The 26,862-nt window shown below is 41.9% G+C and overlaps 1 protein-coding gene across 1 annotated transcript in view; it reads left to right on the plus strand.

The window, feature by feature from the left end:
* elna (elastin a) overlaps nucleotides 1–26,862 on the plus strand; it is a 43,770-nt gene that overhangs the window by 14,459 nt on the left and 2,449 nt on the right. The window contains exons 6-56 of the mRNA XM_062473452.1: nucleotides 8,614–8,799; nucleotides 8,933–9,022; nucleotides 9,102–9,143; nucleotides 9,355–9,402; nucleotides 9,552–9,587; nucleotides 10,604–10,684; nucleotides 10,807–10,881; nucleotides 10,988–11,035; nucleotides 11,180–11,242; nucleotides 11,485–11,520; nucleotides 11,631–11,702; nucleotides 13,333–13,374; nucleotides 13,502–13,585; nucleotides 13,680–13,730; nucleotides 13,974–14,051; nucleotides 14,313–14,375; nucleotides 14,755–14,787; nucleotides 15,862–15,936; nucleotides 16,134–16,166; nucleotides 16,321–16,404; nucleotides 16,604–16,654; nucleotides 16,833–16,886; nucleotides 16,996–17,040; nucleotides 17,148–17,225; nucleotides 17,384–17,416; nucleotides 17,523–17,600; nucleotides 17,848–17,880; nucleotides 17,999–18,076; nucleotides 18,266–18,298; nucleotides 18,417–18,506; nucleotides 18,688–18,720; nucleotides 18,817–18,897; nucleotides 19,137–19,169; nucleotides 19,402–19,542; nucleotides 19,631–19,669; nucleotides 20,192–20,242; nucleotides 21,160–21,174; nucleotides 21,273–21,299; nucleotides 21,394–21,408; nucleotides 21,537–21,566; nucleotides 21,727–21,774; nucleotides 21,902–21,928; nucleotides 22,187–22,234; nucleotides 23,165–23,218; nucleotides 23,761–23,793; nucleotides 23,967–24,032; nucleotides 24,151–24,234; nucleotides 24,447–24,482; nucleotides 25,040–25,114; nucleotides 25,969–26,007; nucleotides 26,593–26,646. Coding sequence (XP_062329436.1) covers nucleotides 8,614–8,799; nucleotides 8,933–9,022; nucleotides 9,102–9,143; nucleotides 9,355–9,402; nucleotides 9,552–9,587; nucleotides 10,604–10,684; nucleotides 10,807–10,881; nucleotides 10,988–11,035; nucleotides 11,180–11,242; nucleotides 11,485–11,520; nucleotides 11,631–11,702; nucleotides 13,333–13,374; nucleotides 13,502–13,585; nucleotides 13,680–13,730; nucleotides 13,974–14,051; nucleotides 14,313–14,375; nucleotides 14,755–14,787; nucleotides 15,862–15,936; nucleotides 16,134–16,166; nucleotides 16,321–16,404; nucleotides 16,604–16,654; nucleotides 16,833–16,886; nucleotides 16,996–17,040; nucleotides 17,148–17,225; nucleotides 17,384–17,416; nucleotides 17,523–17,600; nucleotides 17,848–17,880; nucleotides 17,999–18,076; nucleotides 18,266–18,298; nucleotides 18,417–18,506; nucleotides 18,688–18,720; nucleotides 18,817–18,897; nucleotides 19,137–19,169; nucleotides 19,402–19,542; nucleotides 19,631–19,669; nucleotides 20,192–20,242; nucleotides 21,160–21,174; nucleotides 21,273–21,299; nucleotides 21,394–21,408; nucleotides 21,537–21,566; nucleotides 21,727–21,774; nucleotides 21,902–21,928; nucleotides 22,187–22,234; nucleotides 23,165–23,218; nucleotides 23,761–23,793; nucleotides 23,967–24,032; nucleotides 24,151–24,234; nucleotides 24,447–24,482; nucleotides 25,040–25,114; nucleotides 25,969–26,007; nucleotides 26,593–26,646 — 2,922 coding nt within the window. The remainder of the gene's footprint in view (nucleotides 1–8,613; nucleotides 8,800–8,932; nucleotides 9,023–9,101; nucleotides 9,144–9,354; nucleotides 9,403–9,551; nucleotides 9,588–10,603; nucleotides 10,685–10,806; nucleotides 10,882–10,987; nucleotides 11,036–11,179; nucleotides 11,243–11,484; nucleotides 11,521–11,630; nucleotides 11,703–13,332; nucleotides 13,375–13,501; nucleotides 13,586–13,679; nucleotides 13,731–13,973; nucleotides 14,052–14,312; nucleotides 14,376–14,754; nucleotides 14,788–15,861; nucleotides 15,937–16,133; nucleotides 16,167–16,320; nucleotides 16,405–16,603; nucleotides 16,655–16,832; nucleotides 16,887–16,995; nucleotides 17,041–17,147; nucleotides 17,226–17,383; nucleotides 17,417–17,522; nucleotides 17,601–17,847; nucleotides 17,881–17,998; nucleotides 18,077–18,265; nucleotides 18,299–18,416; nucleotides 18,507–18,687; nucleotides 18,721–18,816; nucleotides 18,898–19,136; nucleotides 19,170–19,401; nucleotides 19,543–19,630; nucleotides 19,670–20,191; nucleotides 20,243–21,159; nucleotides 21,175–21,272; nucleotides 21,300–21,393; nucleotides 21,409–21,536; nucleotides 21,567–21,726; nucleotides 21,775–21,901; nucleotides 21,929–22,186; nucleotides 22,235–23,164; nucleotides 23,219–23,760; nucleotides 23,794–23,966; nucleotides 24,033–24,150; nucleotides 24,235–24,446; nucleotides 24,483–25,039; nucleotides 25,115–25,968; nucleotides 26,008–26,592; nucleotides 26,647–26,862) is intronic.

A 26,862-nucleotide genomic window follows, 5' to 3' on the forward strand; every position in this document is an offset into this window, starting at 1 on the left:
AGTGTATTTTTTCACTCAAAGGCCCTTAGGCTGGAACCCAAGCACCTTTCTACACCCAGTGATGATGTTTCCATTACAAATACAATTCAACATTTCATCAGTTGAGAGCTCTCACACAGGCAGCTTGGATCCATCTACAGCATGTCAATTAGCTGATGTGCTAAATCTGACATTTGGCTAATAGGCCAGACAGGGACAAGTCTAATGGAATCGAATACTGCCAACATGTAGGTAAAGGTCACCCCCTTCCCTATAAATCTATTTAAAGAGGATTCCATTGCAACAGACGTGCAAACAGGCTTTTACAGAGGCACCTGTAGCATTGGCATGTGTATCTCTTTCACCCAAACCTGTCTCGAGGACGAAGGAAGCAGTGGTGCACAGATGTATACCACGGCCCATTACAGAGAACAGCAGCTGGTGATCAAAGTGACGTGGCAGACTCATGCCAGGCCTTGTAAATGCTAAACTAATCATGAATCCTGTCAGTGTCCACGTTCATAGGGGAGTCAGTACCAGAGAAGGCAACGTTCTCCAAGAGAATTCAGCTGGTCTCTTGTCCTCCCTCAAACGAGGACAGACTAAGGACCTTGTTCTCTGCCAAACCTGGACAGAGCAGCTTGTTTTTGGACAAATGTTAGGCTTTATGGGAATAACCTCTTGTCACTAACAGTTAGCAGGGATACTGCATAATAAGAAATATCTTATTGTTATTCCCCACTCACCGTGCTAGCTGTTTCAGCAAGTGATGCAAAAATGATACTTTTTAGATAAGAGTTGGATGTGTCAGTGGTTGGATAGCATCCATACCTGTTTAAAAATCTACTCTCAACTCTCTGAGCACGTCAAGGCTGAGCTGTAGACACACAAATCTGGTCTACTGCATGAGTATAGAAGGATTTCAACAAACATTTGGCTCTTGTAACCATATTGTTGAATTATTACAAGCAGAACAATAGGGAGGTATGTTGCATAACCGTCTTCCTGGCATTTAAAAAACAAGACCCACCAATTTGCCCAAGGTGACAATGTTTTTATACCACATAAGAGGAGGTCATCCTCTCAATGGCAAGTTTCATAACAGGAAGAGGAAAGAGAGGTTTTGAAATAAAGGCCACATAACAGAAAAGTGAATCAGGGGGATAGAGAGACAATAGTGCCAGAGGGAGAGAATTGCGATAAAACAATAGAGGATATTACACTGGCCTGAAGTTTGAAGAAGAGAAAGTGAAATGAAGAGACGGAGACACAAAGAATGAGTCAGGGATGAGGTGATCAGCCAAAAGCAGATGAGTTGGGAAGCAGCAAGGACTTGTCTCGCCAGACACGTGTTTCTTATCAGCAGGGATCAGACCTGTCACAGAGACGAAAGTGTGTTTGTATTTTGTATGTTTACTTGATATGCTTTTATGGGTGTGTGGGTCTCTCAGTGTCATTTGGTGTGCTTGCTGCGTGGTTTAGTGTTTGGGGACACGTAGCTGGCTCTGATGGTACATGATGACCCATCCTCCCAGGCATCAGAGTCCAGTCTGACAACATCCCCACTGAACCCCCCCCCCTCCGCACACACACACACACATCCCTCCAAACATTCTCGTACCAGAGGACCGAGACCTACACGTTATCCCCTCGTCTCAGTTCGTTAAGGCTGTTTGTTGTCGTTGTGAATGTTTCCTCGCTGTCCGGTCCCATTTGGAGGAGAGCCATTTTAGAATGGATTCCAGAAGTTGCTTCCAATTAGTTCTCAAGTTTCTAAGTAGCTGTTAAAGAACACTGCATATAAGTTTCACAACTTAAACTTGGAATGATCGTAACGATCACGATTTCATCACAGTGTCAGGCGAGATAAGATAAGAGATTTGATGCGGAGAGACCACCAAATAAGAAAATTCCACCCTTGAGAGGGAAGATTGAGAATGTGTTATATGTTGCACTACTGGCCTTGGGGGAAAAAACTGAAACACATACATGCATGACATGTTAAATAACATAAAATGTACACCAATTAAACTGGGTTATATTTAGGATGAGGTGTTTTTTTTTTCTACTTTTCGCTCTCAAAAAACATGTTCTACTGACCATGTTCTCACGGTCATGTTTCTATCCCTAAATGGGTCCAGTGATGAGGCATCCCCTGGCTCGGGCCCCCAGCCTCTCCCCTGCTCAGCCTGCCAGGTCTGGAGCAGAGAACACTCTCCACGTCCATCTGGCACCCAAAGCCCAAGTATTGTTTTTGTAGAGATGGAGAAATATCTCCCCTCTCGTTTCCTTCCCATGTCACACGTTACCAAATCATCCCTGGAAAGGCTGTAGTGGGCTCACGGGTAAAATCGGTCCCCTTCCTGATCAGATTCATTGGCATCGTATCATGTCAGAATGTGGAGTGTATCATATTATATGACATACTATTAAATGATGGGGTTGGATTTGATTCTGATGCCCATGTTGGTATGTCTACCTAAAAGATATGACATCATTGCCGACTTTTTTCTGCACTAGCTGTGTGAGCATGGTCCACACCTGCTGCTTGAAGTGCTTGTGGAAATTTTGGGTTTCATTTTCAACCTTAACCCACACTAATGTGTAGATAATAATGTGTTCCCCCAGTTAAGGCACCGGCACACTGTCCGTCATGTGTTTAACATAGGGAGATGCCTGTGACCCTGTGATCACACTGTTTTGTAATGAATGTGGAACTCTGAACTCTCACTGAGACCAAAAGTCTCTTAAGAAATGCACACACACACACATGCCCAGTGTTCCTTCAGAGACACTGACCTGTTTAATGTCTCAACCCTGACTTGTCAGAAAACTATTCAGAAGACAGACACTGAAATGCATATGTGGACCATCTGTGAGATGTTACATGCATCACCAGCTTTACACACCATGAGCACTGGATCCTTTATTGACAGTTTTTGTCTGTGTGCATGATATGCACCATTGCTCTCCTAAAGACATAATAAATAATGGACAGAAATGGTATGGGTATTTGTGGTAAGTGTGGGTGTGTGGTTGGTGTAGTACATGTACCATGGCTGCATGTAAAATGCTTGTCTGATTGTGGGTTTGGTTTGTGGTTCTGGTTGTATGTATATAAACTTGTGTGTAAAAATCTACATTAGAAGCATATGTGTGGCCACGGCTACACATACTTTGGTGTTTGTAGGTGTGTGTTGCATGCCAACCTTTGTCCACAGAATGAGAGATGGGTCTCTACTGAGAGATTTGATGTTGGCAGAGCAACTGTAGCATTCCTTTGGAATAGGATGAAAAAGTGGACCAATAGAATCTTCTCCTGCAGATCTGCAGCTTTGTCAGTGTGGTTCATTTGAAGGCAACAGTGTAACATGTCCCACACCATAGTGATTGTTACATAAACAGTGACATCATACCAAACTGGACACATTATGATGCGCACAGTATGAATGTGTGTCATTGCAATCAACAGCATTTAACAATTTTTTGGGGGCGTGGAAGCACGTGTAGCAAGGCATGTGATACAGATGGTCTTGTGGAGATGTGTAGGCTCGGTGAGAGGCTCGGTGAGAGGCTCGGTGAGAGGCTCGGTGAGAGGCTCGGTGAGAGGCTCGGTGAGAGGCTCGGTGAGAGGCTCGGTGAGAGGCTCGGTGGGAGGCTCGGTGGGAGTCCGACAGCAGGATACGTCACTGGGCAGGGCCACGCTTGGCCCGGTGGCACTGCTGTAATCCACATTAGTGCAATGGATCGTTTTACAGCGGCCCCGTAAATTGGAGACATTCAGTAGAGCTGTTTGCCTCCTCGAAGTGTGTCAGTTCACTTCTTTTTTTTATTTATGCACTCACGTCCTGGTTTGTACGTGAACAAATGTCGTCCCTGTCAGGTTTAAGCACCTAAGTCTGCAGCAACGTAAACAAAACAAGCAGACCTCAATTCTGAAGTAAATGATCCTACCCCATCTGAAAGTAAGTGAATAAAGTCATTGACTGTGTCAAGTCAAGTGCAGCAGATACTGTAGGCGGGCCAAACTACTCCCTCCATTCCAATTTTCATTTCATTTATTCGATCTTGACCCTGGTCCACAGTTGCAGACACAAATTGAGTGAAAGCTCATGGAACCGTAGCCTTGTTTGTTTCATGCCAAACTCCCTGAAAGGCATGCATTCAGGGGTCGCCTGGCAGGGTCCAAAGCTCCAATACAGTACCTCTGTCTGGCCATGTCAGAAAGGAAGATGGAAAGAACAAAGGGCTCCCTGATTAGGCTGAGTTGTTCTCACCAGCCAGAGGGAATGTGTTTGTGTCTGTTTTATCAGTCCAACATGAGCAGAAGTCGACTTTTCAAGCATGTGCAGAGACTGATGGCTTGGGAAAACCTGAAAGTGACAAGGGATTAGGGAGGTCACCACAGAGGGAGGAGGAGAGGAGATCAGGCGTGTCTGATTGTCTCACGCAATGTGGAATCATCTCTGGGTAATACATCTTCCAGCTTTAACGTCACCATCTGTCCAACTCTTTGTGTGCTACTCTGTAAGAATGCATTGAACAAAAAGAACTTGGAACCCCAGCGACTTGTTCATCTGATACCCATGTAGTCATCTGTCAGGATTGTGAAGAGTGTAATTATGACTATTCAAGGACTGATGAGGTGTTGAGGCTTTCAGTAGGACATAAATTGAAGCACTAACAGTACGTGTTAGATCAACTGAAAATATTTTAGCTTTGATTGACTTCTTAACAATCAATCAATCAATCAATCATAATCAACCATGACTCCCCCATATCCAAATCTTGTCATTTTTGCCAGTTGAACCATATCTCCATCAGAGCTAGAAAAGAGAAGGTTCCAGAGTTTTTTGGGCCGTTCCAGAGTTCTAATCCCTGGTCTGCTTTCACCTCCTCTGCATTCAGTTGCTGTGGATGCCTGCCATGGAATTCTTCGCTCTCTTAAATTAAACCCTTCAACAGGCCCAGCTGGTCACGAGGAAGGGAGAGAGACAGAGAGAGAGACAGAGAGAGTCTCCTCTCAATTGGCTTATTCTGTATGTTCCTTTTAACACCTCAAGTTCGATGCATTGAATCCATGTGACCCAGACTGAAAGAGAGCAAGAGAAGGAACAAGGGAGAACAGGGAGAATGGCAGAAAGAAGGAAAGTAAAGGACAACGTTTGCAATAACCCTGCCTTGTTTTACTCTAAATTCAACCAGACATGAGAGATACTACTGAAACCATGACCTCAAATGACCTCAAATGTTCTTTCCAACTACTGGCCCATATTTTCCTTACATGTTTTCTACCAACACAAAGTCCTTGGCAGTGTACAATGAACAAGTTTCTACTGAACATAATTTGCCCTAAAAATTTAATCATTGTTTAAAGGCGCGTTGCTCATTCAAAACTTTAATTGTAGGTGCACTTTACTGGATTTCACCTCAGAGACCTTCAGGTGCACTTGTCACAGAGCACAGCTGTAAAAGCTGCAGGACCTTTATGAATGGAAATTCGTCATCAACCATCACCCTTGTGACACTGCACAGTTGCAAGTGGAAGGAAAATGTGATGCATTGGAGTGAAACATCAGTAATTTCTCTCCCCTATGTAATATAGTATTTGTGTTGAAAGTGTCTGACCTTTTCAAAATGTCACTCTTTGTCCAAAGGTGCTTTGGTTTAGATTATCCCTACTGTCTGTCTATGGCCTTCGTGTCAAAGAGACAAACAGCGGCCATTTTTACTTGCATAAATCAACCACCTGTCAGTAATCAGCGAGGCTATTGACTGAACAACGGCATCGGCACCAAAGTAAAACAAGCTTGTTTCTATTTCGAGGTCAAGGGCACAGAGTTTCCATGTGTGCAAATCATTACAACCAACAACGTCCGCATGAGCTTCCAAAAACTAACGTGTGAGCTAAGACAGGCCTGTTTGTGTGAACTGACTTACTGTAATAATAGGACTCAAAGAAAGGCCTGCTTGTTTGAGCTGATAGGTCTGGGTACATATGAAAACAAAGGGCTTTTGTAAGAGCTCGTATCAATGATACAATTAATGGAGAGGTGCCAACCAGCAATAGTCTAGAGCATGTTAGTGTGTCCTCTTGCGTTGACCCTGAAAAGCATGACTTTCGCATTTCTCTTGTGGGTGTTTTATTGAAACTGTGTCTAGTGATGTTGATGCCAGAGAAAATTAATTCCTGCAGCGACTTCTTTACGGTCTCTGGTCTTTGAACCTGGTTTGAGAGTCTGCCGATGGATCAGACAAACACACACAAACACACATGCATACACACATATACGACTCTCAGTTGGGCTTGGGTGTGCTGGTTTTGGACAGGACAGCACAGCACTGCAGATGGTGGTCAACCCCGAGTGTGGCTAAGACCGACAGGACTTCACTGAGCGCAAAGGTGGGCTGGAGTGATGAATGGAACAGCCCAACCACACACAGAACTCACACTGAACACTCACACACATATCTGTTGTACTCACACTGACGCACACGCTCACACAGACATGACACGATATTTGCACACAGACAGATACACACAGCCAGATACACACACACACCCACAAAACAACCTCAGACTGACCTGTGCTTCTCTCACTGAGCAGCCAGTGAGACATTCCATTACTCCTTGTGTCGGTCTTCAGTCTCCTGGGATTTCAAGCTAGAAAAAGAGGAGAGTGCTGAGTTAGACTGGCTGTCTCTCAGAAAGCAGAGACCTAGGGAGTGTACCGTTTAGCTGACAAATGACCTTATCTTGTCAATTCAATTGTTTCATCCCGTCATCACCTCTGTGTTTACTCCGTTGGTGGATACTGTAAGGGGAGTCCCCCCACCCCCTCTCCTTAAGATCCATCCCAAAATACAGTATATATCAATCTTATTTCGAGTTGGACGTTTTTGTTATTGCTACAAGGTCAGTTTGCGGAGGATTGGGCAATGGTGGAGGAAGAGGAGGATGCTTAGAAGATGGATTACCGGCTACGGTGAGCTTAGAGTCTGGGCTTTTGCTGACCGCACCATGGCCTTGGCAGGACCGATGCCCTGTTTTGACTGTGGAAAGAAACCCCACACTTCCATCCTTCAATTCTCCCCGAGCATTCCACAGCCTCTCCCAGTATGGCTGCCTTCACCTTATAGACAGTTGTCTCTTCAGCACCGCTCTCTCCTTCTGTCCTCACTTTTCCCTTGTTCATCAGGTTTCTCTTACTTGGTCATCCTCCCCCAATATCTCATACTGCTTAGCTGTTGAAAAGACTAAAGAACAAAGCCCCAGATATCAGTCTCCAACGAACCAGTTGAGGTCTCTTGAAAACCTGATGTCATCTAACTTGGAAAACCCAGAGCAGAGCCTTCTGCATGGCTGACAGAACAATTCTACAGAGTTTACAGAGGCTTACACTGTGCAGCTCTCCTACAGAGTTCCCCTGGGCTCTGCAATGGTTGTGTTTACTGAACAGAAGCAGCAACCTTTGTCTCCATCCTCTCTAACACCATACGTACGTTTTCCACCAGCTGAATCCAGGTTGTGCCTCTTGGCTATCTCAGGCATGTTTTGGTCATGCTTCATCGTGCTAGAAAATAATTATTCAATTACCGCAGGAATGTGCTTTATTGAATCATCACCACCCAGGGCATGGGTGTCTCGTCACTATTTTGTTCCAGTTCATAAGGACGGATTATTTGTAGTTTTCTTTGGCTCTCGCTGCCTGTAAATCAATGGATAGGTCTATAAGGGTTTATACACAGGTCACTGGCAGATTAAGCACGGTCAAGATACAAAGAGGCAAAGGTGGCATTAGAAGTCTTTCCACACTTCCCCTCCCTGTTTTTTTTTCTATTTTTCTTCTCCTTCTTCTTTGTCTACTGCTGTTCTTGTCAGCGAGCAGAAACCCAAGCTGGGATATGACTTAATTTATGTATCACTACCATGTGGAAAGAAGACGTTTTTCTTCTCAAAGACATACTGAGAATTGCAAAGATCTGTAGCCGTTGAAGTCATCAAGGAATAGCTACGGTTGTCTGATGCTAAGTGACCAAAGTGCTCCCTCTACTGGAGCAGTCAGCCGGAAACACATGACCACAGAAGACCTATGGACCAAAATAAAAAAACACATGGTGGAGTGAGACTATAAAGACATTGTAATACAAGTTCTAAACCAAGTTTGAAAAATATAAGCAAGCCTTATAGATAGAGTAGATGTAATGTACTGCAGACACAGTGGCAGAACCCACCTCTTAGTCTATAATTAATTTTGTCATGAATTCTTTCATAATCTTGATCATGATATCCCTTTACAGGTATGTAGGTACTATAGCAGGGCCCAGAAGTGGACCTGGAACTTGGCACATTGCCTGTCATTCCCACTTGCAGAAGACAAAAAACAGAAGACTCAATGTTTTGACACCTAAGCCAATTCCAGTCAGTGCAGTTGTGTTCTCTCTCTCTCTCTTTCTCTCTTTCTCTCTTTCTCTCTCTCTTTCTCTCTCTCTCTCTCTCTCTCTCTCTCTCTCTCTCTCTCTCTCTCTCTCTCTCTCTCTCTCGCTCTCTCTCTCTTACTCTATTGACTCTCTCCCTCGCTGTCTCTCTTGCTCTCTTTTTCTTTCCCTCCCATCCTCCTTCCATCTTCTGAGGCTACGGAAACCTGGGAGCCGGTGGACTCGGGGCTGGGCCTTATGGAGGAGCTGGTGGTCCCGCATTAGGAGCAGGAGGCCTTGGAGGCGGATACCCTCAAGCCCAGCCTGGCGGATACCCTCAAGCCCAGCCTGGCGGATACCCTCAAGCCCAGCCTGGCGGATACCCTCAAGCCCAGCCTGGAGGTGAAGTGTGGCCTTTTCCTTTATGGGCTCCCAGTTCTGCTAAAGCTATGATATCACAATAATATGTTAGCACTGCTGCATTGTCACAGAACTGTGTGCTGATGACTTTTCCTCTTGTTTCTGTTGTTCTCAGCTGGTTATGGTGGCTACGGTGGATATGGAGGTAGAGCTGGAGGATTCTTCCCAGGGGCTGGAGCCGGTGGACAAAAGGGTCCCAAACCAGGTATGGCCTCCAATGGGCATTGCTATTTTTATTTATTTTTTTACATTGGATTAAGGTTGATATTTTGGTCTCCTTTCAGGTTATGGAGGTAGTGTGCTGCCTGGAGGTGGTTTACAGCCAGGTATAGATTTAACAATTCACTCACTTACTTATCATCTCCATAATTAACTACCATCTCAGTAATTGAACGACCTTCACAGTAATTTAACTAATATCTTAGTCATAAACTGCCAGTATTATTTTGAATGTTTACATGGATGTTCGGCCATGACCATGATATGCATCAAGAGAAACTTGAATCCTCATTGACCAGCTTCTTGTCTTTAATTCAGGGTACGGTGGAGCAGGACTTCCTACTGGTGGACTGCAGCCAAGTCTAGGTGAGCAGCACTGTTAGTCTCACTGACACCCAAGACTGGATGATCTAACGCTCATACCTTCCTCTATCCAGGACATACAGAAGGCAAGGAATGCAATTCCACCAAACAGCATCCAGTTCTTTAACATTCTTGAAATGCTTGTTTTCTAGGCGTAGGTGGCAAGGGTCCAAAACCACCCAAAGGAGGTAAGACAAACAGAAATCTTGGCTAACCTATTACAATAAATTATAAAAAGCTCTAAACAAAAGAGCTTTGCATGCATGCTTTGGGCATAAACAGCCTTATACATTTAAAACAAATTTGCTATTAAAAAAAATATTGGGCAGACTGACAGGTATTGAAATATTTTAGATTACCTTGCACAGGATAGTGTGGCCAAAAGTTAATCCTGACCTCAGTGTGCTTTTAGTGTAGATGTGTATGATTTTCATTCAGGCTAGTTTAGAGTATTCAACATGTATTCAGTTGAGGTCATCCTGACTGACTCATATGTAAGTATTAGTTGGCAGCCCCCAAGACTCTAAATGAAACAACTCTTGTGCAACCATTATCATTACTCTTTTCAAGACGTTCCAAAAAACTGCCAATTCTATAACTCCCCCCCACACAACACAACATTCCTCTCCATGATGTTGCCAAACCTTGTCTATATCTCACTGCAATGCATGTTTTGCTGAGAGCCAGGTTGAAGATAGAAAGAAAAGGTTAAACAAATAAAGTGAAACGGTTTTTGATTCCCTTGCCAAGATCCCTTTGCAGCAGAGCTGACAGCTCATTTCCTGTTCCAGTTCATGGCCAAGGAAATTAGGCATGTGATGAAGCAAGGCAAATGCCATGCATATTGATTTGGTTAGATTAGTGCTGGTCATTTGGCTTTTGAGCACTATGCTGTTAACAAACCAAAAGGGGGGAGGGCAGATTAGCTTGTTTCACACACTGGCATTTTCATAGCTGTGCAAGGAGAACCAGGAGCTCCACAGGTCCCTGTTATGTTCATGTTTTGTAACTACATGTCAGATGTTCTCCAATATGTATTACAGTATTGTCATTAGTCGCGGAAGGTCACCAAAATCAAGGCACTCACATTTAAGTGATAGTAATTCATCACTACATACCTAGGGATTGTAAACACAGACAGATAAATGAACCCATCAGTTTTGGTATTTTTTTTTAATTTTTGGAGCCGTGTGTGTGTTTGCAGGAGTCGGCACTGGAGGGACCGTGCTGGGTGGAGGTGGGGGGCCTGGGGGAGCAGGAGGCGGAGCTTCTGTTCCTGCAGGAGGTAAGACCTTCAGCACTGTAGCACAACACTGTACAGGGGGTTATCCTCTTTGTCTTTACCAGTCTTGTGCACAATACTTTCATAATAGGTTACTGAGTCTGACCTTTATCTTCATCTGTCAGCACCAGTCTTTCCTCAGACTGGTTTACCTGGAGGAGGGCTTGGAGGGGCAGGGAAAAAAGCTTCAAAAGTGCCAGGTGTGTGTAAGACACTGACAGAATATTATGAGTGCATCCGTGTGTCTATGTGTGCATAGTGTTGGTAGCCAAGTTAAAATAACTTGCAACTAATTCCCTCTTGTAGGGGTTGGTGTCCCTGGACTTTACCAAGGTGGAGTGGTGCCAGGAACAGGTGTGTCAAATTCTCAGACCTACCCTGAATTCTATTTTCAATCACACCTGCAATTCAGCTTGTCATTATGGGAAGCATTGCATACACTGTACACCGTACACTGTACATGTCAAATAGTGTTGAACGTGTTCCTGATGTCTGCAGGGTTTGGTGGTCGTGGGGTTCTGCCTGGAGTGGCCACTGGGACTGGCCTCAACACAAAATCATGTAAATCCCAACGTTTATTGTTTTTTAAATAAAATATTCCATCCTTCATTCCCTTTGGTGATGTATATACATCTGACAATATAAAGCATTGATTAACCAAAGACAACCAACCATGAGTCATGTTTCAAAATTTGAAAAACACAAGGCCTATTTATTTGGCTGGTTTGCATCCATCCATCTACAGTATTGTATTGCAGCACCTCATGTTTTTAATGTATTTATCTGATAATTTGCCTCTGCAGTGCCTGGTGGTGGGCAGGGAGGGCCAGGAGGACCAGGTAGGGGTGCCCCTTTTGTTTTGGTAAAACCTTGCCAACTTTGCTTATAAAGCTCCTGTTCAAAAGGGAGATAACTTGATGTTGTTAATTTGTGAATGTTGTTGCTTCAGGATATGGGTACGGAGGACCAATGCAACCAGGAGTGTTCCATGGATATCCACTCAAATCACCCAAAGCACAAGGTATCCAATGTTACATTATCACATCATGTATGACATGTCAATTGTCATCGTCATTTCGGATGTTTATCATTCAAGCAACATCTATACCTTTATAATTCCGGAAAAGTTAGATCCCAGTGTTGAAAAGACCCCTATTGCGTGGACCAACTGGTATGTTTTTAATACTTTTGATCATGCTTTTCAGTATCTTTCCCTTCAGTGCACAGGCAGTCTTACTCCCCTTACAACCACATGAACGGTCATTTGAATGGCCTGGTGAATGGGCACATGAATGCTCACATGAACGGGCGCTTCTATGGGTATTCCCCTGAGGTTGTGTATGGTGGGTTTGTCTTGAGATTTGGCTGGGGATGATAGAGGCGTTCTCTTTTTGAGGCCCTGTGGGATGTACCCCTGAGAGTTCATTTTAGTCTATGCTGTAAATATTGTTGATAAAAACATTTGAAGACCTCAAAATTAGAACCCCTCTACTTTTTGCGCCAAACATTAGTTGCTTCAAACACAATCAAGAACGATTGTCACCACAGAAATGTAACCCACTAAACTCTTGCTGTTGCCTAGTTGTAAGCTGTCATCTTGCTGATTCAAACCCATTCTCTTCATAAGACCACCTTCTCAATGTGCATTTGCATGTGAGATGTTAATTTACACATACTCATTTAATAGAATATTTTATCCATTGCAATGTACACAGGTGCATATACTGAGTGCAGCAGATGGTTATGGACAAGAAGTGCACTGTGTATCACAGTAGTTAATGCCAAAGTCTATGTTACAAAACACAATGAAACATAACATCTCTAAAACAACATCCCAAAATGGTCAATTTGCAACACCCTTATTAATTTTGGCTTTGTAAATATATGGTCCCTTGCAGGGAAGAGTGCCACTCTGCCAGATACAGCTGTAGGTTAAAACTCTCCTTGGACCACACTCAGATCTGCTGTCATTCTCACAAAAGATCTGAGCGGATTAAGTGGATCCACCAAGCGTCCTCCTTTTTCTCATACATTTAGATCAGTTTGAGCGCTGTCTCCTTGCGCTTTTGAACTTTCTACGCATACCTGTGAATATGTTTTTTTTTTTAAACAGTTGAACATATTGCATTTCTATACCTTTGTTAAGTGAATATTTCAAGGTTTGTTGACAGTCAGGTTATTCTGATAAATGTTAAATAAAAAAAATTGGGTTTGTTTGAAACAAGTAATTTATATATTTTTACAATTATTGAGCCAATGAACCACAATACCAAACTTGCTTTAGCTGTGACCTACTTGGCTCAAATCTTGACAATTACACATACTCTCTAACCCACAAGACATGTTAACATTTACTGCAGAATGTAATGGTATGCAATTATGTGGTTTCATTTATTTGAGTGGATCTGACACCCAAATTAGCTTTGAACAATTGAGTAATCAGTCTATTTAATGGATGCCATTCAAAAACAATATTTGGTATTTGGTATAACTGAATTCCAGAGAGCACGCAAGAAGGTTGTTGACCATCTAAGCTACACTCAATTTATTTTTAAATTTTGAATAATGATCAGAGTTAAATCTGGATACTGTCAGACTCATACGGCGCTTGTCTGCTTTACTAATGTTGTTTGCCTGTTTAATCTCCACAGGAGGCTATGGAGCAAAACCTGGAGGAGGCAAACTTCCCTTTGGTAAAAATTTCATTTCCACATGTGAATCACTGAGTATTTCTGTTTGTGTGTGTGTGTGTGTGTGTGTGTATTTGGAAGAAGTAGAATGAAACAGAAACGTGCTTCATCGCCCCCCTCCCTGTTTCAGGTTATGGGGGCTTTGGTGGTGGAGTAGGTCTTCCAGGAGGGAAAGGGGGTCCTGGGTCCAGGCCAGGCTACCCTGTTGGAACTGGTATGTATGTGAGGAATACACACATGCACACATAAATACATAGGCTCACTGCAAAACTGCACTCCTTTGTCTAAGCTTTCTTCACCATCTATAGGGGTGGGCACACAAGGTATCTCCCAGGCGCAGGCTAAAGCTGCTAAATATGGTAAATATTACATTAACATACAGTAAGGCTTCTGAGACTAGACTGACGTTACGCATCTTTTGAATAATTGTTTGCAGAACTACACTGCAAATGTAAAACCCAAGATAAGGGATAAAGTAAGCCAGTTCATAACCCTGCGCAAAGTTTTCCTCAAGGTAGACAGAGCAGTTTATTTAAGTGCATGGAGAAGGTCTATCAGAGTAGCATACTGTAGACTCTGTTAATAAAACATCTGTTTTGAAGGTGGCCCAGGTGGTGGTGTTCAAGGAGGAGTTCAAGGAGGAGTTCAAGGTGGAGTTCAAGGAGGACCATGGGGTGGAGGTTAACAATGAATTATTTTCAATTTTAGCCATGTCAGATAACTGAATATATATTTGCCTGAACTAAATACATTTTGAATATATGATATATTATAATGTATATATTTCATCTGGAGATGCGACATTACTCTTATTGTTAATTATTCAATTACAAAATGTAGTTTTACATCATAGATGTTATTAGTGAAGTGCCTTATTCGGATGCATGTTGGCATCTAATCGTATCTCATCCAACCTTAATTGATGTTTTGATCTCTGAAAGGCTTGCCAGGAGCTGGAGTGGTGGCTGGAGGAGCAGGAGGATTACCTGGGGCAGGGCAAGGAGGTAACACAACATGTTACATGTAGTCATTTAGCAGACGCTCTTATCCAGAGCAACTTACAGTAAGTACCGGGACATTCCCCTGATGCAAGTAGGGTGAAGTGCCTTGCCCAAGGACACAACGTCATTTTGGCACGAACCGGCAACCTTCTGATTAATAGCCCGATTCCCTAACCGCTCTGCCATCTGACTCCCTGGACAATGTTGTCCATTGTCTTACATGTTCTTCCCTCTGGAAAAAACTATGTTACTCTGTCACACAGATATTATTGTGTTTAATGTGATTGAATTGATTTGATTTGAAGTATTGGTACTGTTATGGTACTAATTAGCTGTAAACGATATCCCTATGGGGGATGATTTTTGTCCTTTTTTGTTGCAGGATATTCTGCTGCGGCAAAAGCTGCTAAATATGGTACATATAGAGTATTTTGTTGACATTCTGACAAGCTCTACACAGTACTGTACAAACTACTGTATACAGCATAAACACTTACAGTATTATTTAAATATATTTCTGAAGGTGTCCCTGGGGGAACAGGCACTGGGACTCTGGGTGGTTATGGTGGAGTATTACCTGGAGGTAAAGTCCTTCCAATAAATCATCCTTCTCCCCTCCTCATTTTAAAAGCTAAACTTGCCAACTCATCGTGATTTGTCAAAAACTCAAGCAAGGCCACAAGCAGTATAGATCTAATGGCAGTTGCCAATAAGCACTGATCTAGCTTTGACCGTTTGTTAAACTAAGCTGTACTGCATGGATCTACCAAACAGAATGAGTCCAAATCGAATATTTTTTACTTCCCTTGATTTAAACTAGCTTAAATCTCTTACATTTGTCTCTCCATATTTAAAAGTGTTTGTATAATCAATTTATAAAATCTCGAGCTGCCCTGTGTGTGTCAAGGGGCTGCAGGTGTTCCACCAGCAGGTGGTAGTGGATACAGCTTGCCAGGTGCAGGATATCCAAGGCCAGGCTTGGGATGTTAGAGAAGGGTGCTGTGAATTGATGGCATGACTTGGCTGGTGCTGGATGGGATTCTGTTGGGGTGCTGACTCTGGTTTTTTCCCCCATCTACATGTACAGGGTACGGAGGTGGTGGGATACCTTCTAGGTTTGGTAAGATTTCCTTTTTGAAACCAAATTGACTGTCAAAAATAAATATATGATTGACTGCACAATAAAGCTCTGGATCTTTCTGCTTAGGTGTCCCAGGTGGTGCAGGACAGGGGGGCTTTGGAGGGGTCCCAGGTGGTGCAGGACAGGGGGGCTTTGGAGGGGTCCCAGGTGGTGCAGGACAGGGGGGCTTTGGAGGGGTCCCAGGTGGTGCAGGACAGGGGGGCTTTGGAGGGGTGCCAGGGGGGGCTGGGGTTAAACCTCCCAAATACGGTACGATTACTCATTTATACCCTTAGATTACACTAAAAGAACAAAAGAAGTGTGACTAAATATATTGAAGATCAACAAACAATCTCACAATCTTGACAGGAGTTCCTGGGGGAGCAGGGGCAGGGCTAGGTGCTGGAGGACTGGGAGGAGCAGGGGTTCCTGGTGGGGCTGGAGGTAATCCATGGAGCTTTATACTGTACTCTACATACAGTATTATACTGTTATAATACTTAAATGCTTACCTTTACTAATATCAGATTACAATGACTTCAGACTTCTTGTTGCTACAGCACTGTGGTAGCCACGCATGCATCATCATACTAAACAGGGAATGATTGCATTCTGTTGACATCTTTCTCAAAAACTTTCAGGGTACCCAGGTGGTGCTAAGGCTTTAAAATATGGTATGGCTGCTTGGTTATTTCACAATATATTGCCCAATAGTTGGAAATTACAGCAGATCTACGCCTATCATTATAATATTTTATTGACATTCTAACTGAAGTCTTCCTGTATCTTATACTGTCCTTTTTACCATTGTGATTGATTCATCTCTAGGGCCAGGTGGAGCAGGTGGAATCCCAGGTGGGGGTGCTGCTGCGGGGACTGGATGGGTACCAGGGACTGTCCCAGGATACGGATGTAAGCATCTGATTTTTGAAGACTCTTAATGTCATCCCAGGCTAAAATCTACATATATCCATGCAAGCAATTTCAACTTGTGAGAATATGACTCCCATTTTCAAGGGAATTTGTTTGGGTGTTTGCGGCATATCGGTCATGAAATTATAGTTAATGATGTATTTCATATCTTATCTGTAAGCTTTCTTCTTTTTCGCAGCCTACGCAGGTGGTGCAGGTGGTGCAGGTGGTGCCAAGCCTCCTAAATATGGTACAAAATAAAAATAATTTTCAGTACATTAGAAAGCATAGCTGACATTCATATATGTTGATATATTCACATGACATACTTTCACATTCACATACATACATACATACATACATACATACATACATACATACATACATACATACATACATATACATACATACGTGTTCTGACTGTCTAGGTGTACCAGGAGGGGCTGGTGGAGCAGGGGCGGCACCAGGGGGTGGATACGGAGGTGAGTGTGCCACCTTTCAAACGGCAGAGGTTAACTTCAAACCAGCAAACTCACATAACTAGCCCAAATAAGACAAGGACGAAGGTCCTGACAATGTGCTGTTTTGTAGGCTATGGTTATGGTGCTGGTGCTGGAGCAAAACCACCTAAGTACGGTAAGAATGTACTCAATGGCCTACAGTACAGTGATACACTGTAACTCTTAGAAAGTTTGAAGTTTTGTAAAGATAAAAAAATCCATTATTTTATTGTACTGGTGTAGGAGTCCCTGGAGGTGCAGGAGCTGGTCCAGGTGTTGGAGGAGTGGGAGGGGCAGGAGGGCTTGTCCCAGGAGCTGGAGGTAATGTATAATTTCGACCATGGTCTTAAATAGAGGTACATTATACCTAAAGTTGCATCCTGTTTGGCACATCACAGAAAATAAGCATTAGAGATGCAGTTCATAAACCTTTTTACATTAAGTTGGAAGGTCTCTTATTACTTTAATTTCTAATTCAGGATACTCAGCGGCTGCCAAAGCTGCTAAATATGGTATGTTACTCTAGTGATGACACCAGTAAATTAACTATACTGTACTAACACTGTACTGTACTAACACTGTGTGTTCTAATAGTCAAACCTAACTCTCCTGCCACAGGAGTTCCTGGAGGAGCAGGAGCAGGGCTAGGTGCTGGAGGACTGGGAGGAGCAGGAGGGCTTGTACCAGGAGCTGGAGGTAAATCATAGTGTTGACCATGGTATTTGTTTTATCTCTAAAGTTATAGAATTTGGGAAATACAATGATTTATAGAGATAGTTATACGTTATATATACAGATAAACAGAACACATCGTGTTTGGCTATAAACAATAGAGGTACAATTGACAAACCTGAATGACTGAATTTACTGAATGTATTCAGGTGTATCAGATGTACATCTGTTGTTTATATAATAAGATATTTTACAACTTTTTTTTATTCAGGATATTCAGCTGCTGCCAAAGCTGCTAAATATGGTATGTAAAAGTTTAAACCTGTTTGTACTGCAGTGTTGACACCAGTACATTAACTATACAGTACTGATGTGTTCATGTTTAACTAATACTCTAAACATGCCTAACTCTCCTGCCACAGGAGTTCCTGGAGGAGCAGGAGCAGGGCTAGGTGCTGGAGGACTGGGAGGAGCAGGAGGGCTTGTACCAGGAGCTGGAGGTAAATCCTCATTGTTTTTACCTCTGAAGAGATAGTGGTGGGGAATACAATGAATAATAGGTATATTTTACAGATAGGATGCAGATAAATAGAACACATCTTTCTGTTTGGCTATAAAGACAAGAGGTAAAGTTGATTAACCTGAATACATTCAGTAAGTATGTCTCTTTGAACTTTTTTCCTAATCAGGATATTCAGCTGCTGCCAAAGCTGCCAAATATGGTAAATAAAACTGCATCATGTTAACACTGTAGGGATGACAGATACATTCAATTATCCATACTGTAATGATGTGCTCATGTTTAACTAAAGGTCTAATCATACCTCACTCCTGCCACAGGAGTTCCTGGGGGAGCAGTGGCAGGGGCTGGAGGACTGGGAGGAGCAGGAACAGTGCCTGGGACTGGGGCTGGAGGGGTAGGAACCGGAGGTAAATCATGGTCACAATTATGGCTATTTAATTGTACAGTAGCACGACATCATTTGCTTTTCTAATGTTTGCGTATAGACCCAGGCGCAAGGCCCAAGATGGCCCAAGATGCAAAACAGTTGTAATGCCATTTGTCTTTTTAGCAAAAATCGATTTACACACTCAATTTTTGTGTTTTTAGGATATTCTGCTGCAGCCAAAGCTGCTAAGTATGGTATGTGTAATTTAGACCACATACAGAACCTTGGTAGGTACATCTTGAGATATAAATATACAAATACTGTATATTTATGTCCTCTTTTGGCCATAGGTGTTCCAGGAGGAGCAGGGACAGGGCCAGGAGCTGGGGGACTGGGAGGAGCAGGGGTGGTTCCAGGGGCAGGAGCTGGAGGTGGATCTTTAAAAGCTACTAAACTGTGTATAAACTGAAAATTAATTTAGCTGTACCAAGGGTGTAAACCTAGAAAGCGGTACATTGTGTGTTTGAGGAAAAAGAATACATAAGAATGCTGACTGGAATCCAGTCACGATATTATTAGTTATTTGCATCCCAAAGAAGCATGTGCCTTTCCTCATTGGTTTCACATCTTTGCATAAGTGTGAATAAGTCCCTTTTTTTAAACGTTATAGGATATCCTGGTGGAGTTAAACCGCCCAAATATGGTATGTATGTACAGTATCATATTTCTTTAAACTAGTATGTCAATGCCAGCCAGCCAGCCAGTCTGTACATATACTTTCCATGATCTTTCCACAACACAAAAATAGTTTCAGCTGTATCTTATATATATATATATATATATACAAAATGTATATAAGAAATGTGAAAGTGTATGGCCACATACACTTTTACACCTGCTCTGTCTACCTGTCTTCCTCACCTTGTGCCCCTCAGGCGTGCCAGAGGGAGCAGGCATTGGTGGAGTGGGTGTTCCAGTGCCAGTGGCCACACCTGGGGCAGGTGTGGGTGATGGTCGAGGTGACACTGCAGGGGGTGCACCAACTGGCACAGGGGTCCCTTTTGCTGGTAAACCAGGTAAATTGGTAATTTCACCTTTCATATATTTTTTATAATAAATACAGTACTGACATGTACATTTGTGATCAATCTATCTTTTCTACAGATAAAATTCCAACTCTAGAACCTTCTGGGCTTAAGCCAGGTAAATTATCTATTATAAACAGTAGTTCTTTAAAACAAAAATCCTTTCTTAAAAACACATTATGTCGTTTGTACATCCCAACCTATTACTTGTATACTGTAAAAATATGTTTCTAAGTATGCCAGTTGGTTGCTTTCTAACAGATATCTTTGCAGCAGACCTCATCAAGAATGAACAACAATAGACAGGAGCTTAGCATTCAAGCTAACCCCCTCTACTGTTACCACTGCTGTCTGGTTCATGCACTCAACCTTTGGGTTATCAAAAGGCAATGATACCATAAGTCCTCTGCCCACTGTGCTCCCACTCCCTTCTCCCCAATACCCCAAAACAAATCTACATGATTTCTGTTCCGCTAGCTCTACTTTTTCCCATGGTGCAATATCTAATTTCCCCCTAGCTTACTTCCCTCTGAAACGGCAGTGCCATGGTCCCTAATGTTTTCTGCCTTTGCTAGTTTCCCCACATTGCGCTCTCTTTTAACTGCAATGAATGAAACTGGAAACTGTTGTCTTTTGGCAGGACCGGCACCTATTGCCTCAAATGGCACGGCCCCAGAGGCCCCAGAGCCCAGTAAGACATGCTGTGTTTGCATGAACAACCCTTAAACACCCCTTGATATATGGTGGCACTTTATTTTGAAAGCGTGAGCTATACATTTTGTCTTCAATATAATTTGAGCCCTTCATGCTTATGTGCATATTTCAAAACAGTATAGATATGTTTGTGAACATTGATTCTACACAGTTAATTCAATAGAATTGCACATTTGTGCATGTTCACAATGTTGAGAATATATTCAGAAGTTGAGCTATAACACCTATAATTGTAAATATCTTGTTTATAGGCAACTCACCTCTAATAATGTGTCACTGATATCATCAGGGTACCCGCCTTTCCTTATACTAACCTGAAGCTTTCTGCGCTTGATAAGTGCCCGCTCCTTCTTAGTTCAACACTGGATTATATATAAACTGATATAACTGATCATTTTCTTCCTTCAAAATAAGAACTGTTTGCAGAGATGGTGTTTGGTTTACTACAGTTTACACCTTCACTTTTCCATTTCTTTCATGACCTTTTCTTTCATAAAATCTACAGCAGGAGATCATATTTTATATTTGATCTGAGGTCTACTTTTCAAAGTGTCAGGCTCACTTGTCCTAAATTTCCAACCAAGAGTAAAATAAGAAATTACACTATATCCTTGGCAGTATATTGTCCCTGCTTTAGAATAATAGTGGTTTTGTCCAGATTTTCTACATGTCACTGTATGTTAACTGTTGTACTGTTTTGTTCATTCATTCGTTCTATCATTCATTTGTGTGTTCATTCAGTCATTAATTGTGTCAATACAGTGTTTGTAAACACTAACAGTGCCTAAATAATTTCTTAATGTTGTGTAGAACTACTTACCTACTGCTTCTGAATGTGGTTGTAATATAACTCTAATTGTCAATGTTTTCTTTGCTTTTCACCTGTTTTTTCAGGTGTCCAACCTGGTGGTAAGTACACTTGTTTGTGAATTATGGAGAAAAACAAATATATATATATATATATATATTTCTGATGGATTACAAATATATCCAAATCTTATTTGCAGTTGGTGCTGGAGTTCTTCAACCAAGTGGTAAGTTGTTGAAAAACAGTAATCAGTCATAAAATGGAACAATACAAAAACACATTGATTCACTGTAACATGTGTTGCTGGTTATCTGTTGCAGCTGGAACAAGTGTTGGTATGGGAAATTTCTGTATTTTTTTCTGTTTCCATACTTCTGTTTTCTCAAAGAATATGGTCTAACTCAGGGAATAATGTTTGTTTGTGTCTGTGTGTGTGTTTGTGTGTGTCTGTGTCTCTGTGTAGGCGGAGCAGGAGTTGCAGCTCCCTCTGGTGGTAAGCACAATGTTGACACCAACACCAGACTTGGGTCTTTACTTTCTTTGCCAGAGTGTTGCATTGGTTCAGTAGCATTAAATGTCTGAAAGCTAAGTCAATCCAATATATCAAATACAATCTAAACTAGTATGATTGATACTACTCTGTCTATTTGCAGTTGGTACCACAGGCCAGGGCCTGCCTAGTGAGTGCAATCTCAACACCTGTACGCCTCTGAACTCTTTCACGTTATAGATGGATACTTATTGATTCAACAAATAAACTGTTGATTTAGACAATACAATAGATTAACTGTGTTTGCTGATGACAACTTTCTTTTTTCTTCCATGTAGTTGCCGTAGGGGTGCAGCAACCCGGTGGTAAGAGGATTTATGTTTATATGTTTTTGTTATTTTATGTGGTTAATTTAATTGAGATGTATTTGAGTACATACAAACAAATAACTGGATGTATCATATTTTTTTGTTATTTAATTGTGCTAAATCTAACTTTGACTTGGGCATTAAATGGTGTTCACAGCACTGTGTGCTGTTTGTGTGCTAAGAGGTACTATACTCTGCTAAGAGGTACTATACTCTGACTTCAGGTGGATTGATGGGAAAAAAATATGTTTTTAGGTGTAGGAGTTGGTACAGGTGGGAAAGCACCTAAACCACCAGGAGCAGGTAAATATTTATAATAGTAAAAAATGTGCAATACACATATTTATGATATGACATATAATGCATATTATTTATTATTTGAAAGAAAACTGCTACATGTTTATACTGTCACTACACTTGACATATATATTTGATTTATAGGTATTGACTAATCGGTGTGAGAAACCCATGACATTCTCAAATCAATATTTCATAAATTATTCAAATAATGCTATTATTAATTATAATCTCACACATCAGCATCCCAATGTAGAAGTATACATAAAAAACTCTTATCCCATGTACTGTATATAATGGGATGCACATTTATTGATTGCCTTTATAGATTTTCATCCACTTGAAATACAAAGACTGGCACCATAAGCCTTTTCTAATGCAGGTCAAACACAGACACTATGTTACAATTCTGCTTTAAGGTAATAGATTCAAATTACATATCCATAGTGCTGACAGGCTCAAATATTGTGTCAGGCTACCTGTTTCTAGCTGATTTCATTTCATGGTATTTTATATTTAGATTTTTGATGTTTTGTTTTTTTATGGAAGTGGTTTGCCCATTCACCTAAAGTACTGTTCAATATATGGTAGACACACAAAGTACAGTAGGTCTGGGGACTGTGCAGTGTAGGAAAAGGTTAGGATAGCTGTTTTCGGTCGGTAAGATAGCACCATCAATTTCCTGTTCAGAAAAAAATTGCCTGCAGACATCCATTCGTTGGATCGTTATCTGTTTATGTATGGTAAACCACATGTCACTGACCTGGGGCTGACCAAGCAATTTAATTATCAGCATGTCTACAGTACCTTCCTAGTAACATTTAGTTTCGTAGGTTCATTTGAACAAATCAGCTCATTTTAACATTTAGTTAAGCTAATCACATCGTGGCAAATAGGTCAGGAATAAAGGTGTTTTTCTTTGTCATCATGATTCAGGGGGATACCCGTATCGGGGATACCCAAATCTTGGTCAAGGTTATTATGGACAGGGTATGTATGAGACAGAAGCAGGTCACAGCATCATGACTCTACTGTAGGTGCAGTAAAAATGCCCAAGCGCCTCCTTTCTCTTCCCGTGCTGTTGATCTATACTGCTGTTCGTATGTTAGAGGTCCATATGCTCCTCAGTGTTTTGTCATCATTTTTATACAGCCATAAAAGCACAATTATGCATCCTGCCAACACACCGGTATGGATGATGTGCTGCATTAATCAATATTAGGAAAGGTGCATACACAACAATATCAAGGGGAAATACAGAATCAGCTTTTTCATAAAATACCGCCAGGATGTGATAATCACACACCTATGGCTATTCTGCTGTAAATGGCTAGTGTGCAAATACACACAGGTTCAGGTTATGAGGGTTACGAATGAGTGGAAGCAAGACTGTGGCAGAGAATCATACAGTCCTTAAAGCAAAAATGACAAACTGCGTCTTTAACCTACAGTATGATGGTGCTAAACTCCACCCACAGTAACAGAAGTCCCAAACATAATTGAGAGTACTTATGGCTCATATTTCCTCACAGGTGCTGGAGGATATCCATATGGTGGCTATGGGGGTAAGTAAAATATGAATATCTGCACTTGCCGCCCTTTACACAGTGTTATGCTGTCATTTCATGAAGATCAAAAGGGGGAAGACATCTCTCACACCCAGCGACCACTTAGGTTTCAGTTTGGAAACATAGCTGTTTGTTCGTCTAATAGTAACACACTACTGTCTGTGTCTCAGGTCCCTATTACGGTGCTGGTACTGGAGCTGGCACACTTCCTAGTGCCAAGCCCCTGAAACCTCCAGGTTTGTCCGTGTTTTTGTTTTTGCATCCATCTGACCACATTTGTGTGTATTTCAAAGTGAATATGTCATGGAAGATGTTTCTCATGTGTTTGCTGCTGTGTTCCGGGGGCTGGAGTAGTGGGCGGAGCAGGGGGTGTCCCAGGAGGAGCAGGGGGTGTCCCAGGAGGAGCAGGCATTCCACTGACAGCTGGAGGTGGGACAGGTATGATGTCACTGTTGCATTATTGAGATAAACCGACTACACTGTTTCTGAGTCATCCTATATCTGTTTCCTGATAATACTGTATGTGAACTCAAATGCCCCGCTTTTTAAATATACTGTACCCAATGTTAATTGAGTCAATTACTGGTGCCCTCTAACGGTGAGGTCAATTCAGGAATAAAACTACTTTTTTCTTTGTCCTCATAATTCAGGACGATACCCATATGGTCAAGGTTATTATGGACAGGGTATGTATGAAAGAGGAGGAAGGAAAAAAAGTGTACTTGCTTGTTTTGGTTTGTTTCTTAAACCAATTTTCCAGAGATCAAGGTACAAAGTGACCGTTGTCCAGGAAATGCCAGCCTTCTGTACTTCCTGCTCAAGGGGCATGCAAAGTGCTGATATGGGGGCTGTCTGACACAGTGCCGTAAACAAAATTACAGCAAGACTACATCACCAACTTCAATGTCCAATCAAAGACCAGACCCATGGGAGATCACACCCTTGTCCAAGTGTAGTCCTCCAGAAACAAACAGGAATCTCCTGTCCCATTGTGTTTGTTAACCAGACTGTATGCTATTGGAGGTATATTCTTCATGCTGTTTGATTTGTTTCGGTCAGGGATCTGGAGGTTTCACAAACTGCTTTCATTTGCATGTTTGAGACCTTTAAACACATTTCTGTGGGACCCTCTGGAACAATAGAGTATACTGTCACATCTTCATATTGAGTTGATATTGTGGAGTTGTTGTCACATGAGAAAGTGACTATTTAACTCCATCATTCTGTTTGTATGGTGTTTCAGGTGCAGCATATCCTGCTGGTGTTGGGCTGGGAGCAGGAACTGCAGCTGGAGCAGGTGGTAAACCACCCAAACCAGGTAAAAACACAATAACAACCCATCAAGTTTGGTAATAGTGACAACATGAAACATGTGCAGTATTTTGTTTAATACTGTGTTTTGCAGCAGCATACAGTACATTGATAATACCAGGTAATTATTATTGAATTGCTATGACTTTTCAATGAGAATATAAGATGTTTCTTATCCCGGAAGTGGTAGTGCTATAGTTGTAGTACTGTAGGCCTAACACATAAAAAGATTGTGCCTTTGCTACTAAGGCTGCCTTCCAGCTATCAATCTGAGAAGTATTATACAGTATGAATAGTAATAGTTCATGTGTTTACATGACTCCACATCCTAATCAGTTAGTAACATCAAAACAGGAGTGAGCCCTCCCATGAAAAGGACTGTTGGACTAGACACAAAAGAATGAGAAAAATGGGACACTCATTCCCTGTGGATGGTGATTACTGTCAGAGAATGGACCTAGAAACGGTTTGTGCAACATCAAAGTGTGATGGTTTAAAGATTGCACAATCCTCTGGGGGGATGTAGGACTCTACACAAATCTGTGCCCATGAAGTACTACCCAAAAGTACAGTGAGAGTGGGAGTGCTGATCAAGGAATGATGCTATGATGATGCTATTGAAAAGAGTTTTAGATGTCAAAGAGATGTCAAACAGTTCTGATAGTACAACACAGCTGTTTTGGAATGGATAAAATGTTGAGTAAAACCATAAACAATTGGTGGAAGTGGGTCACTCTTATAGTAGATATGCACAAAACAGCAAAAAACAACAGTAAAAAGTACAGTGAATGCTTTATTGATGAGCACTGAAATATTGTATAAATTGTTCATCTTTGGTAAAGCATTGCCTCCATTTCTTAGGCTATGGTAATCTGGGTGCTGCTGGTGGATACCAACCAGGTAAGAGACACTCTCATTTCCACCCTGGTTGTTTCAAAACCATCCTCCTGGTATTTGGTCATTATGCACACTGCATTACTTTGGTGCTTCTGTTAAGACAGTAACACAAACCAGGCACATAGTCAAATCATCTTATTCTCAAAGCTTGAACCAGTTGGCCTTCAAGTCATGTTTGGGATCATAACAGTCCCCTCTTCCTGTCTGTCTCCATTCTGATTGAGGGCAGAGTCTTATCAGGCTGTACAGACTCCTCTCTCCCCTCTCTCAGCCCCCAGCAAAATGGCCAGTCTGTAGCTGTAATCCACCTCCCACTTGTCTAAAGCTCGCCCCTGAAAGAGCGCCCCTCATAAATACTGTTCGAAACACTTTTCCACTTTTCTAAAAATACTATACAAATGAACCGCACAATGGTGGCCCAATCAGAGACTCCTTAATCCTGATACATGTTATAAACTTGTATCCATGTAAGTGCTTTGCCCATACTGTAGTATGTGGAAATACATCCCTTTAAAATCAGGCCATGGCTATGTCTTTTGCACTGTTATGTATAACTCATTGTTGATAAATTTGTTGTTGATATCGTAGGGGCAGGGGTAGTACCAGGTTACGGCGGAGGCTACCCTCAACAAGCATTCCCAGGTAAGGTTTACAACATAAACTTCCTGTATGCAAGTCAGATGGACTGTGTGTTCTTTATGTAAACACATATCTGTTGTTTCAGCACTCTTATTTATTTGATTTGTTTATCCTATGAGAAGGGTGTAGATATGAATGTGTATTTTACAGAGTTTTGGTAATAGTTGGTTTGAGACGGAGAGAACAGGACACAGTCCTGTCGTAAACCCTCAGGACTAT

This window comes from Osmerus eperlanus, chromosome 11 (assembly GCF_963692335.1).
Source record: "Osmerus eperlanus chromosome 11, fOsmEpe2.1, whole genome shotgun sequence".
Taxonomy (NCBI): Eukaryota; Metazoa; Chordata; class Actinopteri; order Osmeriformes; family Osmeridae; genus Osmerus; species Osmerus eperlanus.